Here is a 16,819-nt window from a genome sequence, read left to right as displayed (position 1 = left end):
TATTTTAGGAAAATCAAAGGCTTAGACTATACAGTATGTCCGAATCGGCATTTTAACTTTCCAGTTGGCATTTAACACATACATCCAAGATGTAGGTGTCTGAGACTGTCACGAAGTGATAGATTTTTAATGATATGTGCTGCTTTCTTTAATGATACTGTGAAATTTTACTTGTGAATTTTGCTTCTGTGTTCCTTTGTTTTATGGAAGTTTTTATTGTACATCATTCTGGGTGCTGAGTAAGCAGAAGATGATTCATAAATTTAATAAATAAAATATGTCCAGTTTTTAAAAAAATAAGATCTGGAAGCTTTAGATAGCTGAAGGGAAAAAGCAACAAAGCATTTTATGGCAACTTAAAAAATAACCAATGTATTATAGTATAAATGATCCCACTTTTCTTTCATCATCCTATTTGATGAACCAAGCTCTGGTCCATGAAAGCTAATATAAAAATATTATTACAGCTATGAAAAGTATTCTGCCTGTATGTAAAACCTGAAAATGCACCACATGTGTTCCACTTTAAAACATAAATCCAGTGCTAAAATTACGACATGAAATATTATTGTCATGATTAAATCAATACAAATGGAATATTATAATTACAACCAAAACTTTAAGAATTTGTAATGACAAAAAGACACTACTATTAAATAGTGTTAAATATTAAATGTAAAATATTTAATATTGTAAATATATAAAAATTGGATAAATAGATCACAGAGATCTTATAAGGTCTACCTGTATCTCATTAGATTAATCTTTTACTGTACACTGTGTTGTGGAAAGGGTTAATGCTTTATATTGAACTGTAGATGCTGAGTTTTAAGAATATAGCAGGAAACACATCTTGAAAGAATTATCAGTATCTGCTAGGAATAAATAAATATTAAATTTATTTATATATTATTAAACCATGGATGGCTGTATATTTTCAAAACTGCTAATCCTATTTTTATAATACTTTGAGGTGGCAAACAAAGACAGAAGAATTCTGCTCTTAGCATTTTTGAAGCAACCAAGCCCAGAACCCTTCTGCTGGCATGGCTGGCAGTTTCCCTTTGCTCATAGAAAACAATGTAAATCAGGATGCCACTTGAATATCAGGCCTAACATGCATCCTTCAGCAATGCAGAAAGAATCTGATGCTGGGCAATGGACAGTACAAGGTGACACACATTTAACAACTTAGAAATGACCTTTGAAGCAAAACATTTTTGGCCCTTCTTGCACAGATTTTCTTGCTACTATTAGAGGAAACAAAACTCATGAATTCTGGAGCGGGGTATCAAAAGTTGCCATATTCCTCAGGTCTCTTAAAGGTTTCACTCACCTGGAAATGTCAAAAGCTGTAATGGTGGTGGGAGGGAGGGCTGTAAATTTACTGAATTTAGGATATACATGGACCTCAATTTTTGTGTCTAAAATTACCTATACACATTCAGTTCCTTGGGTCAGGCCAGATCAACATCAGCATGAAGTGACCAAGAACCTGAAATAACATTACTTGTCTGCCAATGTAGATTTATAATGGCACTGAGCCAATCTGCCAAAAGCTTGTGTAGAGGCAAAAAAGAAGAAGAAAAGAATGTGGGGAGTTGGGAGCAAAGGAAATAGAGAACTACACCAATAGGAAGAAAATTCATTTGATGTGGCAGGTACCAAAACAGGTTCACACCAGGGCCATTCTAATTAGCATTTATGTTATTTTGAAAAATAAGCATTTCTCTACTTTCTTACCATTATACAATAAAACTTACTCATTTCAAAGTTCCATGTTTCCTTGCTTCCCTCTTCCAGTAGCAGTCAATGATGTGGTGTGTGTTATATTGCCAACTCCTAATTATATATTATTATAACAGGTAGAGTCTCTGTTGAGTTGAGCTTCACTCCTGGTGACTATTTGGAAACATCCATGTAGTTTTCTTTACAACAATATGGAAATGAATTGCTTTTGCCTTTCAGGATGTTTTTCAATTTCTCAATTTAATCTACAGATCTGGATTTGCTGGTGGTCTTTCATCCAACTAGTAACCAGGTCCAACCCTGGGGAGACCCCTGGGGAGTCACAAGTTAAGTTTCTGACTATAGGCAGAATGATGGGACTATTTACTTTGATATTTGAAACTCACTAAGTGAATGAGCAGAGAGAACAAAGAGGTATTTGGTGTGAGTTTGGTAGGGAGAGTTATGTGGGAGAAACTCCAATCAACATACTGTAGATACTGAAAGAAGCTTTGAGCTAATGTGCAAGAGATGTGCAGTGTTGGTCCTCCTGCTTAAAGAAAACAAACTACACCTGCTGAAAGGGTAAGCTTGTCTCCATATTGGAGGAGGAGAAGGTAAAAGGGTTTGATGAGAGAATTCTACATTGTAGGTTATAAGGATGAGAAATTCCTGCACAGGACTTGTGAAGCTCCTCAGAAAAGGCAAAAAAGGGAAGAGGATCAGGAATATTCAGGAATTCAGTGAAGCTCAGGAATTGATATCAAGGTCTAGAAGTCAATCCATTGCTGTCTGAATAAGCCTCATCAACAGCAACTTCTCAGAACAAGACAGAAGACTTTCAGAAGAAACCTAAGAATCACTTTGAGGAGGAAGAAATATATTGTGGTGGGTGATTCCCTACTGAGAGGAACAGAGGTTGAAATGTCCAGACTTGATGTGACGTGTGGGAGGTGTGTTAACAAGTGCCCAAATCCAGGATGAGACAGGCTTCTGAGATTCTTCAGACCCATCAGTAACCATCTCTTCCTACTGATTCGTGTACAAATGACTGATGAAACATTGAAACCAGGTCTTTGAAGCCTTCTGGAAGGCCAACAGTGTCAGACCATTCGAATCTCAGGAAGGCATTTGTTCCATAAGGTAGATGCCACAATGAAGAAGATACATAAATAAAGCATATCCCTACATACAAATTGGAATGTGGAAATCCTTTGAAAGTATTTGTATGAGAATAAAAGGAGAAATCTAATTCCACAAAGAGTCAGAGATCCAACAAATTTCTGTCCTTAGTTTCCTCATGATATCCTCATGATATTAATAAAATTGGAAAAATTGTAACAGAGTCATAACTGGCCAAAGGACCACACTCCCAGGGAGTACTCATAAATGTCTCCACATCAGCTTGGAGAGTAGCATTAAGGGAAGTGCCTGAGGGCACTGTTCTGGGCCTGTGCTGTTCATGTGAAAATGGACAGCCATAGAAATTGAAATAATATATAAATATAAAAACATTATTAATGACCTGGATGAAGAGGTTGAGGAGATGATTATCATATTTATAGATGACACTAAACTAGGAATAGAAGAAGAAGAAAACATTCAGAACGATATAGATATGTGTGAGCAGCGGGCTGAAAGAGAATGAAATTTGTGAGAAATGTGAAGTCCTGCATTGGGCAGGGGGAGGGGGGAATGGAAGGCAAAGTAGGATGGAGGAGATCTGGCTTGGAAATAGTACATGTAAGAGGATCGGCATGTTCCATTTGGTATTCAGATCTAGATCAGTTCACGCTTTATTACAGTCATAGACCAATACAGTAGTATTATTCCGTAAGATAAACATAGTCACGCATAAAGTATTAAAGGTAAAGGTAAAGGTTTCCCTTGACGTAAAGTCCAGTCGAATCCGACTCTAGGGGGCGGTGCTCATCTCCGTTTCTAAGCCTTAGAGCCGGCGTTGTCATAGACACTTCCGGGTCATGTGGCCAGCATGACTCACGGAACGCCGTTACCTTCCCGCCGAAGCGGTACCTATGAATCTGAAGTGTGCAGTTGCTAAAAAGTTGAATATTACTTGGGACATATTAACAGCATACAGAGTCCAAGTGATGGGAAGTAATTGTTCCACTCAGCTTTGATCATATGCTGTTTGGATTACTGTGTCCTGTTCTGGGCACTGCAGTCTTAAAAGGACTTAAAACAGACTGCAGTGAAATCAAGTCCTATGAGGTATAGTTAAAAGAACTGGATATGTTTAGCCTGCAGAAGAGAAGACCGAGGAGAGACATAATAGCAATCTTCAGATATCTAAAGGGCTGCCATACAGAGAAGGAAGTAGCTTTGTTCTCTGTTGTCTTGGGAGGGCAGGATCAGAAGCAGTGGGTTGAAACTACATGGAGATAGATTCAGTTTAGATGGAAGAAAAAGTTTCCCAGTGGTGAGAGAATTGGTTGACTCATGAAGTGGTACGTTCCCCATCACTGACCGTAGTCAAGCAGAGGCAGGATAGTGTCTGTCTGAAATGCTTCGCAGATTCTACCAACTAAGGAGTTGTAGCAGATTCCAGGCCTCTTCTTACATGGCTTAGTTTGGGAAGCTACGAGTTCCAATAAATCACTGAAATGTCTCCTTGAGTGCCTTCCTATCGCCCTGCCTTGCCCTCTGCTTCCCTGCCTTGTTTATTCTCTCCAACTGTCTTTCAGTTCTAGAATTTTTTTTCACCAGCCAAATTGTATCTTTATTGGCCAGTTAACATTCCAGTTTTGCTGCAGCTCCAGGGGTTCAGAGAGAACTTTCTGAAAGCTCTCTCTTCTCCAATTTTGGTTTGGATTCAGGATTATAGAAATTATATCCCAAGAGATATAACTGAGACAGACTGTTTTATATCAGTCAAAGCAATTTCTGTTTCCTCTTTCTGCAGTTGTAAGTAGCCCAGGGAATTACGAGGTGGCAGCTCCTCGTTGACCTAACCTGATCAAAAAAATCTTAGCAGGAGCAGACCTGGTTATTGGATAGGAGACCACCAGGAATTCTCAGGGCTGTAAGTTAAATTGGGGAGGAGGAAGAGGAGCGGGGGAGGGCAGCAGCAATGGCAAACCACTTCCATGTTCTTCCAAGAAAAACTACAGGTATGTGCCCATGAAGTTACCAGAAGCCCAGCTCAACTTGAAGGACTTAAGTAGCTTGTGAGACAAACTTGACACAGTCATGCAGTTCTTGACAATAGTACCAAAGGAGTTTCCCACCATCTTCCTTGGGATGTTTTTCAACTACCCAGTCTAGTCCACCATCTGCTATTTCCTGGTGGTCTCCCACTGTTAGGACACTTTAATCAGATGGGCTGCAAATATTTTTCATGAACAGTACAATATAAGGTTTGATTTAAAACATGTTTTTATCCTTACTCAAGTTATTTCAATAGTTGCTTTGTATTTTTCTATTATTGTTCATACATTTGGTTAGTCAGGCCTCCATGCTAGGAACATGTCACTGGAATCCATACAGATCTTTTTATATTGGGCATCTGTGGATCAATACACAGCTTAATTCATTTCAGTTACAGTCTCAAGATTGTGGCCTTTGCAACCAGTTCAGCTTTACTGACTGAGGTGTCATTTCACACTCAGATTTACAGAGCTGCGCTGTCAGCAGTGGCCTTGGATCTGCTGCATTACCACATCTACATTGTTAGCTTGGCTGTCTTAGGAATCCTTAGAAATAAGAGGCAAATTAGAACTATGTTAGATAAGCAAATGTCCATTATTTATTTAAAATCTAACCCACTTTAAAGCAGCCATCCACTCCACTTCTCTTGCAAGCGTAAATGGCTACATTCATGAATATTAGTGGGAATATTTGCCTTGAGAAGCAAAGCCGGATAATCAAAATGCCTATGATTATAGTTAGAATGGAATCATTTTACATTATTTGTGAGGGTGTGAAAGATGAAGCTATGCTCTGCCTTGCACAGCCAAGGTTTGCATAAATGGTCTCTGAAACCACACTCCCTCATCATATAGAATAGATATTGCCACCCCACACCCTTGAAAACACATCAGGCAGGTATTTGCTGCATTGTTTTTTTTAATGGGCAATCAGAAAAAAAAAAGGTTCATGAAGTCTGTTTCTGCCATCTCATTAAATCTTCAGTCTGCTTTGTACATATTTTTCTGCTCCTTTGGGAAAAGGAGAATGCTGACAGGCAATTTTCCTAGCATTCATTTCACTTTTTTATATTATATTCTTCCACCAGTGTGTCTGCATCATGGCTTTTCAGCCAGGTTAAATATGCTGCTTGCCATATCCTCCCCAGTCAGGAACTTTTGAATCTTGATATTTTAGAATTAGAAGGAGAAGCTAGACTACTTCAGTGTGTTCTATGATGCTGTGCCCTTGAGGACTATTTGTAAGCTCCATGTGCCGATACTGTATGGAAGGTGACAGCTCCCTTTTCAAAGCACAAAAGGGTAACTCTGACCAAAATAGCTGTGTGGAAGCATTTTCAGACTGTTATTCACAATGTTACTCCTGTGCATGTTTATAAATCCACTGAGTTTACTGAGATTTACTAGCTTATACAGTAAATGTGCATGGAATTAGATTAGGAAATCTAATAGAACCTACTGACATTTAATTTCTAATACCCCAATTTATAAATCCTTTGACTCTTCCTCATGACCCTCTAACCACTAATGCTTCAGCAGTCACACAGAGAAGGTTTGAATGGATGATGTCACCCTCAGCTTGCCCCTGTCCTGGCAGAATGATAGCCTGCCATCAGATTTTCCTTCCTGCTCTGTACTTTTTCCATCTGGGCAACGTCTGCACTCCTACTGGTTGCTGTATGGAGTTGCCAGCATGCCCCCTCTTCTCTGTTCACTAGGTGCTGCCTTCCATGGCCATTTTCAGAAAGGTTGCATCTGATGATGGGAACACACCCACATAAGTAACCCCCACATGTTTTGTGATATGGGTCTCCGGCATTATGTGGGTTCCCTTCTAGGTCTCCATTAAGCAGTGATATGAAGCTCTGGTTTTCTGTTTCCTATCCTCACTTGCAACCAGTATACCAACAAGGCAAATGATAACTGGTCAGAGAAGATTGGTGAGCCTCTGGACTTTCTCCTCTCCTCCCTCACTGATGGAGCTATGAAGGACTGGACTTTCCTCTTCTATTTTTTTAAACCATGTGAAATTGACAGGGTGTCAGCCTTACCAGGCCGACCAGACAGGAAACACAAACAGATAAGCTAATTCTACTCTATTGTAAAGGTACATTAACAGAATCTTGCAAGTCTGAAACTACAATTCTCCCACCATCTCCTTTACAGCCCAAGAAACTAGGGACAGTCCCTCCTGAGCCTCTTGCCCTGTCCACTGTCCAGCTGAGGCTATGCTCCCTCTTATCTGACCGTTCCCTAGGCAGCATCTCTTTGCCCTGTCTCCCAAGGTCTTTTCCACATACCATTACATAGGGTCTCTTCCAGTTTCTCTTTTTAAGCCAAGTGACAAAAAAAGAAAAGAAAAACTGGTCCACCAGCAGATATGCTGAGCATGTGGGGGACTCTTAGAAAAAGTTTCGGTGGAACCACATGTCCTCAAAGACCCACCCATGGAAAGGAAAGTGAGAGATGCTTGTTTTCCAAACCTGGATGGGAGGAATAAAGATGGGGGATCCACTAATTGGGTGCTGTGATAGCCTCCATCTGGACAGAACACCTGATGAACATCATTACCAAAACTGAAGAATGGATTGAAATCCAGACAGAAATGTCTTGTTTTTATATAGTAATTTTATTAAAGATTATACTTACAACAGTAAAAACTAATACAAACTGAAAAAGATAGAATAAAAAGAAAGAGTAGAAGGTACAGAAAAGAAAGGAAAAAAGAAGAAAGAGAAAAAGAAAAAGAAAAATAAGAATATAGTAAAGAAAAAGAAAAGAAACATATAAAGAAATGACTTCCCCCTTCATCACAACAAGTATAACAATTCTAGTAACTTATCACCTTCTCTTAAAATACAACAAATGATCTCTTCTTCCCATATCCCATCTCTTTATGTAGAAACAAATCCATAAGGCATCATCATTTCAGTCCTGGTGTCAGCAAAAGTCCATTAAGGGTCACCAGAGATAACAACATATCTATTTTAACTTTAATCAAATAAATCAAGTTTATATTCCTTTTACTTTTAACAATCTTAATCTTTAGTCCATTCAAAAAATGTCATGGAACTTGATTTCTTTTCATTTTTACTTTGTTCCTTCTCACAAGATTCTCCAGAACAAACCTCTTTTGTAAATCCAGAATAGGAAAATTATCCAGGTCTTGGTTTATTGTTTGTATTTCTCTTTTTACTATTAAAACATCAACCGGTTTATTTTGTATGTCCAGTGTAACATCTTTTTCTATGTCATTCTTGTAGCTTGTTATTTGTAAATCTACTTTCAACTCAGTCTCGATCTCGTCAGGTAAAACTTGTTCCTCTTCCATAACGTCTTTTAGATACAGTCTCTCCATAGAGGCAGATGTCTCTGTTGACACTATTAAAATTAACTTCTGGGTCCATTGTTCAAAAATATCCTTCAATATGTCCAATGTTAAAATATTTTGCTTCATTCTCTAAATGTAAGTCAAGTTTGAGTGTTCCTCTCCTTCAATTGTAATATTTAGTTCCCTCTAGTTCCCTCTAGCATCCAATTTTATGTTGTTGTTGTTTTTTTTAAGAAAATTCAAAGCAAAAGCATTTCCCCACAGGAATGATTCTTTATAATTAATTCCAAAATCTTATTTCAAATTTATCTGGACTCTCAGTCCATTTGTTTACACCCAATGCTGTAAAACGTGTTGATCCAAAGGTTCCTAATAGCTGAAAAGCAGTTAACAAGCAATTTCCAAAAGTGATTAGTGTTCTTTCAAAGGCACCCAATGTGGTTTGAGCAAGATGGCTATTCCCTCATCTCCTAGAGCTCTAAACCTGCCGCAGACCGCTATCTTGTGGTCTCCTCGTGAGAAGCAGCTGTCTGGAGCACTTGTGGGCGATAAAAAATATTGACAAATACAAACAAAAATCACACACAAACAAAAACACAAACCCCACCTCTACACAAAAGGAACAATCTCAAAAATGCACTGACAAAGTTCCTTGCACAGCAGTCCCAATGCTTCTGAAACTGAGCAATGGAAACTGAACCTCAGTAAGTAGGGCTGAAAATGATCCATATCTGAGTTTCATGAAAGGGTAGGTTCAATGACTAGTTCTCGCTTAATGACTGTTTGTTTAACGATGGTCTGAAGTTAAGACAGCCTTGGAAAAAGGGCTTTATGACCTGTACTCACACCTATAACCGTCACAAAACATTGTACCACCCCCACAGTCATGTGATCACAATTTGGGCACTTGGCAGCTGGCTCGCATTTATGATGAATAAAGCAAGTTTCCAATATAGACTATGTCAATAGTATTTCTTTCTGGATATAGTCTATATTGAAAACTTGCTTTATTCAAGTTTATTCCAAAACTTAGTTTAGGAGTTAAATGGGTGTTTGAAGTTCAGCTGGAGAATTACAGATATATGCAGAAGATGCCTAATATGGTTTAAAGCAAATTCATTACTAACAACCATAACAGATGCATGGAAAATTAAATTATTTATTAAAGACTTAGGTCAGAATGCAGTCAAGACACTTAAAATAAAATTAGAAAGTTAAAATAAAATATACAGTAATAGTAATATAAGACATTTATCAATATAAATATTTACACACCCCAACCCTCACTTTAGATATTTTGTTCAAATTAGTGCTATGGCGTTACAATCATACAGCAAATCCTTGTTGCTGAGAAACTGGACTTGGCAACTAAAAATGTGACCTTAGAGTCTCTGTCATCAAAAAACAACTGTGTGTCAGATTTGTCTGAATGACCTGGAATGAATAAATCTAAACCAAGAATCAGAGTAGAATTGGCAGTGGAGTAGAACGGGCTCCATCTTTCCCAAGTATTGATGGGCATTCTCTACAGCCCAATTTAATGTTGTTTTAGGAAGCAGATTTCATAAAAGTTCAGACTCGCAGAAGTTCTGCCCATTTGATTCATTGTTTTATCCCCATCCAGACCCCAGGTTAATTCAGAAACCAAATTAAGTATATTATGCAATCACAGTCTATGAGTGTTTGACAGATAGGTTTTCTTCCCTGTGAATTCCACTTATGATAGAAGAGCTGCCAAGGGAGCAAAGTAGCATCTGTTTGATGAAGAACAGCAGTTAAGTTAAATGAAACTGTTTACTGGTTGACAGAAATGAAGGCATCTCCCAGGCAGCCATGTTAAAATGCTACCCACCCGTGCTTAGGTGGCAGAAAAGTCTGTTGGCTTAAACTTGCTGTCCTCTATTGCCTCTAGGTTTTGATCTGATCCAGTTAAGCATTATGTGGGAATAGGGCCCTTGCTCATCATGATTTGCTGCTGCCTCTGCTGTATCTCTGTCTTGCTGCTGTAAAATTAGCCCTTTGCCGTTTTGCATCCTGATCCTGTTCATATTTGAATGTTCTGCTGATTCCAGGGAAGCTTGCTCATATTTAAGCCTGCACTGGACTGCAATGTTTAGATTTAGATCTTTTAATTTATGAAAGAGTTGATAAAATTGGCTTAGTAAAGTTCAAGAAATACTAATTCCAGCCAATTCTTCTTTTGCATTTCTTGCATTTGCACTTCAGGTTTGGAATGTGGAATATGGCAAACTACAACTCCCAGCAGTCCCACTAAGCCTGGCCAATGGTGAGGAATCCTGGGAGTTGTAATCCATCAATCTATGGAGGGCTGCAGCTTCCCTGTTGTCCAAGATGCCTTTCATGTAAGTTGCCACGAAGGGCTTTTCCACATGAGCAGTATTAAAGTGCTGTCATCTACTTTGGGAGCCAGCAGAAGCTCTGTGGCATACACAGTATACTGATCCCTATTCTGCGTCAACAGTGAAGCAGAATAGGGATTCTGTCTACACAAGAAGAGAACGACAGAAGTTGAGTGAGGAATGCCTCTAGTTACTGGCATCAGAAGACCCATGGTCTTCTGCAGTCACTTCTCTGATCCCACAGACTGATCATCAGGCAGCAAAGGAGCTGTCCTCCCCACTTGTCTCCCTCCCGCTTTTCCTGCCATTCTGGCAAGAGAAGCAGAGGGGGACGAAAGTGGGTGGGGGGGGGGGACTGGGTCTTTTTGGTGTAGTGCTTGAGGCCCCCCTCAAGGACTGGATTCCCTACACACTTCACTGCCTGGGAGTGGCAGCTGGTTAGTCACTTCCCTTTCCTGTTCCCTTGCTCAGCAGGAAGCTAAAATCACTCTTCCACCATGGTGGGGGGGGGGGAGACTTTTGAGTGCCAAGGTAGCAGCTATCAAACAGACCCAGTTACCCTTGTCTCCCCCTTCTCTTGCCACCCATAGAGGAGGAGAGAACTCAGGTGAGGACAACTCAATTGCTGCCAGTTCTCCAACCCCACAATTTCCTATTTTCTTCCTTCCTTTAAAACTGCCCTCCTCCCACCCTCAGCAGACAAGGCAGTGCAATGCTTAATCCACAGATAGGGGGCATTTTTTATTTGTGTCCAAACACTCCCCATCCATGGATTACGCACTACAGCTGGAGATGTCAAAAACTGCACCCATCCCAGCCTGCTGATCAACCCTCCCTGACCCTGACACAAATATCTGTACAAGATAAGAAAACTGGCAGCTGAAGAACAGTTCTCTCCCCTCCCACCTCCAACCTGGGCATCTGCTGCCAGATCTGGCAGAGTTGGCAGGAGAAATGGGGATGTGATTTTTGGGTGCACTGGGAGAGCTGACTCTCTCACTGCCAAGAGGTGAATGTCAAGAGACCTGGGGCTGGGGGAAGCATGCCCACAGCAGCCCAGGTGGTCAAGAAAAGCAGGGCAAGCAACTTTACTGCAACATTAGGCACCACAAATGGACCACACAGCATCGCTTGTGCCCAAAGAATCTAGAAGACACCCCTTTAAAACTAGAGCAAGAAAAGTTCAGGATGCATTCTTGCAGGTTCAGGGGTGATGTCATCAATTCATGTCCTCCAGATAGTGCTGCTGAGGCATCTCCAATCCGCAGTTAGCAGCATACATAGAATACCTCCAAATTAACATTTAATCCTTCAGACGTGTGTGGCTCAATGTCCACTACCGATACAGTCAGGAACCTTTGTTGTGATGATAATACTGTATATTGAGTCCTTCAGGAAGCTCCAGCAACATTTTTAGTGCTTGAAGAGAATCAGTGTCTCCTCCTGTTTCCTTATTTTGGTTGTGAAATTGCTGCACATCATTGCCACTTTACAAAGCAGGTTTGGTTCTCCAAGGGCCGCAGGCTGACAATAGAATCCTGATGAAATGGAATGTGATTTGCTTTTATCACAGCAGGTATTAATTTTCAGTCAACTTCGAATGTAGAAAACAGGCTAAAAGAGAAGGGGAGAGGAAGACACAGCTGCTTTTGCCCAAGCAGTTGCAGAGAGATACCACTGGCTAAGTTCAGATTTATGAGAATAGCTATTCTTCAGGAGCCAAATACAAGGGAAGTTTTGTCCAGATAAACCACTCCAGGAACCATGGCTAATGTTTTATTTTCTAAATTAGCTTTGCATGCAATATATCTGGTGGAGGTGGGAATTATATTTGAGACTTACTGTGAATGCAATATTTTCCCTTTGCTTATACTCCCAAAACTGTTAAATTAACTAGGAAAAATATAGTGTGTGGCAGAATTCCCCAGCCTGGGGGATTCACAAATGCTAAAAACACACTGTAGATGATTAACAATCATCCAAAATTTCCCTCCAAGGAATTGTTCTGTAAATTTTGGGAGCCCAAATCAGCCAGGCTTCCTTGTTTCAGAAATGGGATGGGAAGCTTGTTAGTACCCGTGGGCATTTCATCACTAACTGCAGAAATTATTGTGTCCTTACAATAGCCTTTCCCCATTGGGCATCTTCCAAATATGTTGGATTGCAACTTTCAGATGGTGGGGGTGAAGGTAAGTGCTCCTGGAGGCATCGGGCCAGGGAAGTCTGCCTTGTGTCAAGGAGAGTTTGCTACCTTGGGTATCATCTAAATATTGCAGGAGGGGTGGAGTTAAAAAGAAAAGATGAGCATCTGCGACAGTGAGCACATCCAGTTGGCTTCTCCTAACTATAAAATGTTTCTTTTTATTCTGAATACAAGGAAAGAAGGAATCTGCAGAATCAGTTTTGTTGGGCCAAGAACAACCTGTTAAAGCTAGGAACTGGTTTTCAGCCTGTTTGTTACTGGCCTCATCACCTACTAATCTGTGGCTGGGTTCACACCAAAAACATGACGCGGGACGTCTTCTGCAAGTCTGCAACAACTCTTACAGGACTGTGGGCCCAAAGCAATTTGTGACAAGTAGCAAAAGAATAACTCTGCATCTTCAGAGTTCCAAAGCCCTGCTGTTGCCATTTGCAAAGCTGCTCACAATGAGTCCAGCTGCACAGGTACATGCAAAACAATTAAAAAGAGAGGGCACAGAAGCAGGGAAGAACACAATCCCAGTACGCTTTTTCAACTTTGCACCTCTATATGCCTGCAGAACAGTGCAACAGTTGTGAACCAGTGACAGTGCAACAGTACCAGATAACTCTTCACAGGGAGGGGTGGGGAGTGGACAGCATGGCTGTGGAGGTGATTATCCAGGTAACTGCCTGTTCAGCGGATGTCTGGCAGTGCCCAGCTGGCCCTGGAAACTGCATTTTTTTTCCCAATACCCTGAAGCCCACAAGAATCGGGCTCCGGGAAAGACAGTTTCTCAGGTTAAGGACAATGCCCATCTTCTGTTGGAAACAACAATGTGGGGAATGCAGAGATTCCAAGGAGATGGAAAATGTAAAGCAAGATTTGGTTGGCAGGAGGGAAACTCAGAGAATGTGATAAACCAGTTTGAATCTGTTTATATATTGAGATTTCTTTCTAAGTTAGCATACACACATATGCACATACATACCCATCCCTCTATTCCCTTTCAGGTAACTGTGTTATGCACAGCACAGAAAAGGAAGAAGAAATAGTAAGCAAAATAAATCAAAAGCATGCATTAAGAGAAAAGCAAAAAATAAATACAGCTAAATACAGCTAATTCTAGCTTACTCCAATACCGTTCACTGTCTGCATGCCTTTCTATCCTTGCAAACCACTCTTGGTTCTACCGTTTCCATACACTGCCTTTTAATGTCACGACTATCATTTTTTGAGAATCTCATTAATCCCAGCCAGCCATGACTTCCACTTGACCCATTCAGTCTTGTCTCATAAATCAATCAATCCATCAATCCATCAATCTTCATTTATTCTGTATAATATATAACCAAAGCACCTCAACATATTTCTTTCACACTAGTTACTCTGCATCAATTCCCTAAAATGTTTCTGCCTTCACAGTGATGTTCATTTGCAGAAAAAGCTGGCAATAGTCACTAGTTATTTCTGTATTCAATCTATACATTCAGCACCCATTCATTCTAGATCCCATCTCTTCTTGTTTTACTACTCATACTTCTTAAGGAACCCTTTCCCATTGATTCAAGGTGTTTCTCCTGATATACCCAATTCTTGCTTCCATACGATAAAGCAGGCAGAAGCCATTTTCACTTCTTATGGCAAACAAATATTCCTATTGTTCTACCAATATTTGCATTTCTTAAAATTGCTTCATCCTATCAAGGTATAGGATACAAATTCATCCAGTTGGGTTTTTTTCACCACTTAGCTGTAACACATTCCCAACAAACTCATCTCTAATATTGCCACAAGCATTCATTATATATACTGTACAAAGTGCTCCCTTCTCTAACTTTTCCCCACAACAACCCTGTGAGGTAGATCAGGCTGAGAAAGCGGGGGGGGGGGGGGAGTGCGAAAGACTGACTGGCCCAGTGTTAACCCAGCCTGCTCTCATGGCCAAGTATAGAGTGAAATCTGACTCCCTACTGCTAGGCTAACACTTTAATTAGCCCCACCCCACCCCAAAGTGCCTCTCAGTTGTAAAATGGAAGAAGATACGAATGGACAAAGTTACTCCTTCTTTCCTCCATTCTTTTCTTCCACCCAGTAACGTGTTTTTTGGGCAACTCTCCCTATTAAAATGGTTTTAGATATAATCTTGATAATTAAGTGACACCTTCTCTCCAGAAGTGGTCTGTCTTTGAGGCTGCATGCTGGGAACACCGACCAGGGGAGAAACGGTTCTTCTCCCTCTTGTGCCTTTATTTCCCCGGAGGTCTTGGGTTGGAGCCCGAGGCAAACGCGGGGTTGAATATTTCAACGTGTGGACGGATCGACAGCGAACGAGGCTCGGTTTAAGAGCCCCGACTGGAAAAGCCCCCCCCGCTTTCCTGCCCTTCCAATGCAGCAACCGGCTGAGGGGCAGCCTGAGGACGGAAGCTGGGATCCCCACCCGATCTACTTTCATCTCCTGCCCCGCCCAGGACCGCGCGTGAGCCCCGCTTGGCGCCCCTTTGGGGGGACGCAGCAGTGAAGCAGTTAAGGCACGCCAGCCGTAGCTTCAGCCCCTGCCGGAGCCAGCGTGGTGGAGGGATGCTCCTCCGTTATCCTCCAGACAAAAGCCACCTTGTTCTGGGCAGGAGAGGCGTCGTGAAGCGGCGACCCCAGGTTTAGCATCCTCTTTCTCCTCCTGCTAAAGGCGGTGGATGTGGACAACAGTGCCTGGAACAAGGGCACCAGCCCGGGCAGCGTGCAGAGAGCGCCGAGCGGGACTTTTCTGCGACAGCTCCTGAATAATTGAGAGCCGGCAGTCACTTTGCTGCTCCCCTGGCAGCAGAATTGGCACGGCAGCTCTGGTTTACCAGCTCCTGATCTGGACCGGGATGGGAGGAGGTTGCTCTCCAGCTGAAGAGCTGCGCCGAGGCTCAGCAGGCAAAGAGAAGAGGAGGGTGACACAGCTCTGAAGGCAGCCCGGCTGGATCCCCACATCTGCTCCACCCATTGTGCCCGTTGCCTTTCCCTGCCAGGTTGTACCAACAACAGCAGAGTGCACTCCCTGTCACCAGCCCACCATGGCCTTGATCGTGCGTTTGAAGAGGGTCACCAACCTGAGAGGCAAAGCGGACAGAATAGCCAAGGTGGCGTTCAGAGGTACATGCCCCCAGTAGTGTAGCCTGCAGCAGAGGCACTCTGTGTGATGCTGCAAGATAGGTGCCTGTTTGTGTGCAGGGTGTGCATGTCCCAGGGATGGAAAGTTCTCTGCAGAGGAGCCTCAACCCTGCAGACCAAGGGCATGACTCTGGGGAAGGATGGTCTCATACTCCAAGCACTTGGGCAGCTCCCTTCTGGAAAAGAGCAGCTAATGCACCCAACCATTTTGCCTGGGCTAAAGCTAGTTGGAGTTGTGGCTGTTGTTGTTTAACTGGCAAGTTCTGGTGTCAGCAAGCCCTGGTGATGCAGCTCCTTCAGGCTGGAGCCACATCATATTTAAAGAACCCTCAAAGGTTCCATACCAAAGTTTTCCCACCAAATTAAGACCTGGGGACAGGGTTAATGCGTTATTGTTGACTATGATTTATTTTCTTATTCAAAGAATGATTGTGCTTGCAATTACTGTTCCTCGTGTTGTTTATTTGTTTAGTCGCTTCCGATTCTTCGTGACTTCATGGACCAGCCCACGCCAGAGCTTCCTGTCGGTCGTCAACACCCCCAGCTCCCCCAGGGATGAGTCCGTCACCTCTAGAATATCATCCATCCACCTTGCCCTTGGTCGGCCCCTCTTCCTTTTGCCCTCCACTCTCCCTAGCATCAGCATCTTCTCCAGGGTGTCCTGTCTTCTCATTATGTGGCCAAAGTATTTCAGTTTTGCCTTTAGTATCATTCCCTCAAGTGAGCAGTCTGGCTTTATTTCCTGGAGGATGGACTGGTTTGATCTTCTGGCAGTCCAAGGCACTCTCAGAATTTTCCTCCAACACCACAGTTCCAAAGCATCTATCTTCCTTCTCTCAGCCTTCCTTATGGTCCAGCTCTCACAGCCATATGTTACTACGGGGAACACCATTGC

General features: G+C 41.9%; 1 protein-coding gene across 1 annotated transcript in view; it reads left to right on the top strand.

Annotated features, from left to right (window-relative positions):
* Positions 1-15,827: 15,827 nt before the first annotated feature.
* The window catches only part of OTOF (otoferlin), a 139,833-nt gene continuing 138,841 nt past the window's right edge, over positions 15,828-16,819 (top strand). The window contains exon 1 of the mRNA XM_063307776.1: positions 15,828-15,906. Within this exon, the coding sequence (XP_063163846.1) occupies positions 15,828-15,906 (79 nt within the window). The remainder of the gene's footprint in view (positions 15,907-16,819) is intronic.

Source organism: Candoia aspera, chromosome 1 (genome assembly GCF_035149785.1).
Source record: "Candoia aspera isolate rCanAsp1 chromosome 1, rCanAsp1.hap2, whole genome shotgun sequence".
NCBI lineage: Eukaryota > Metazoa > Chordata > Lepidosauria > Squamata > Boidae > Candoia > Candoia aspera.
The sequence above is the reverse complement of the archived record's forward strand: the minus strand, read 5'-3'. Positions and strand labels throughout refer to the sequence as shown.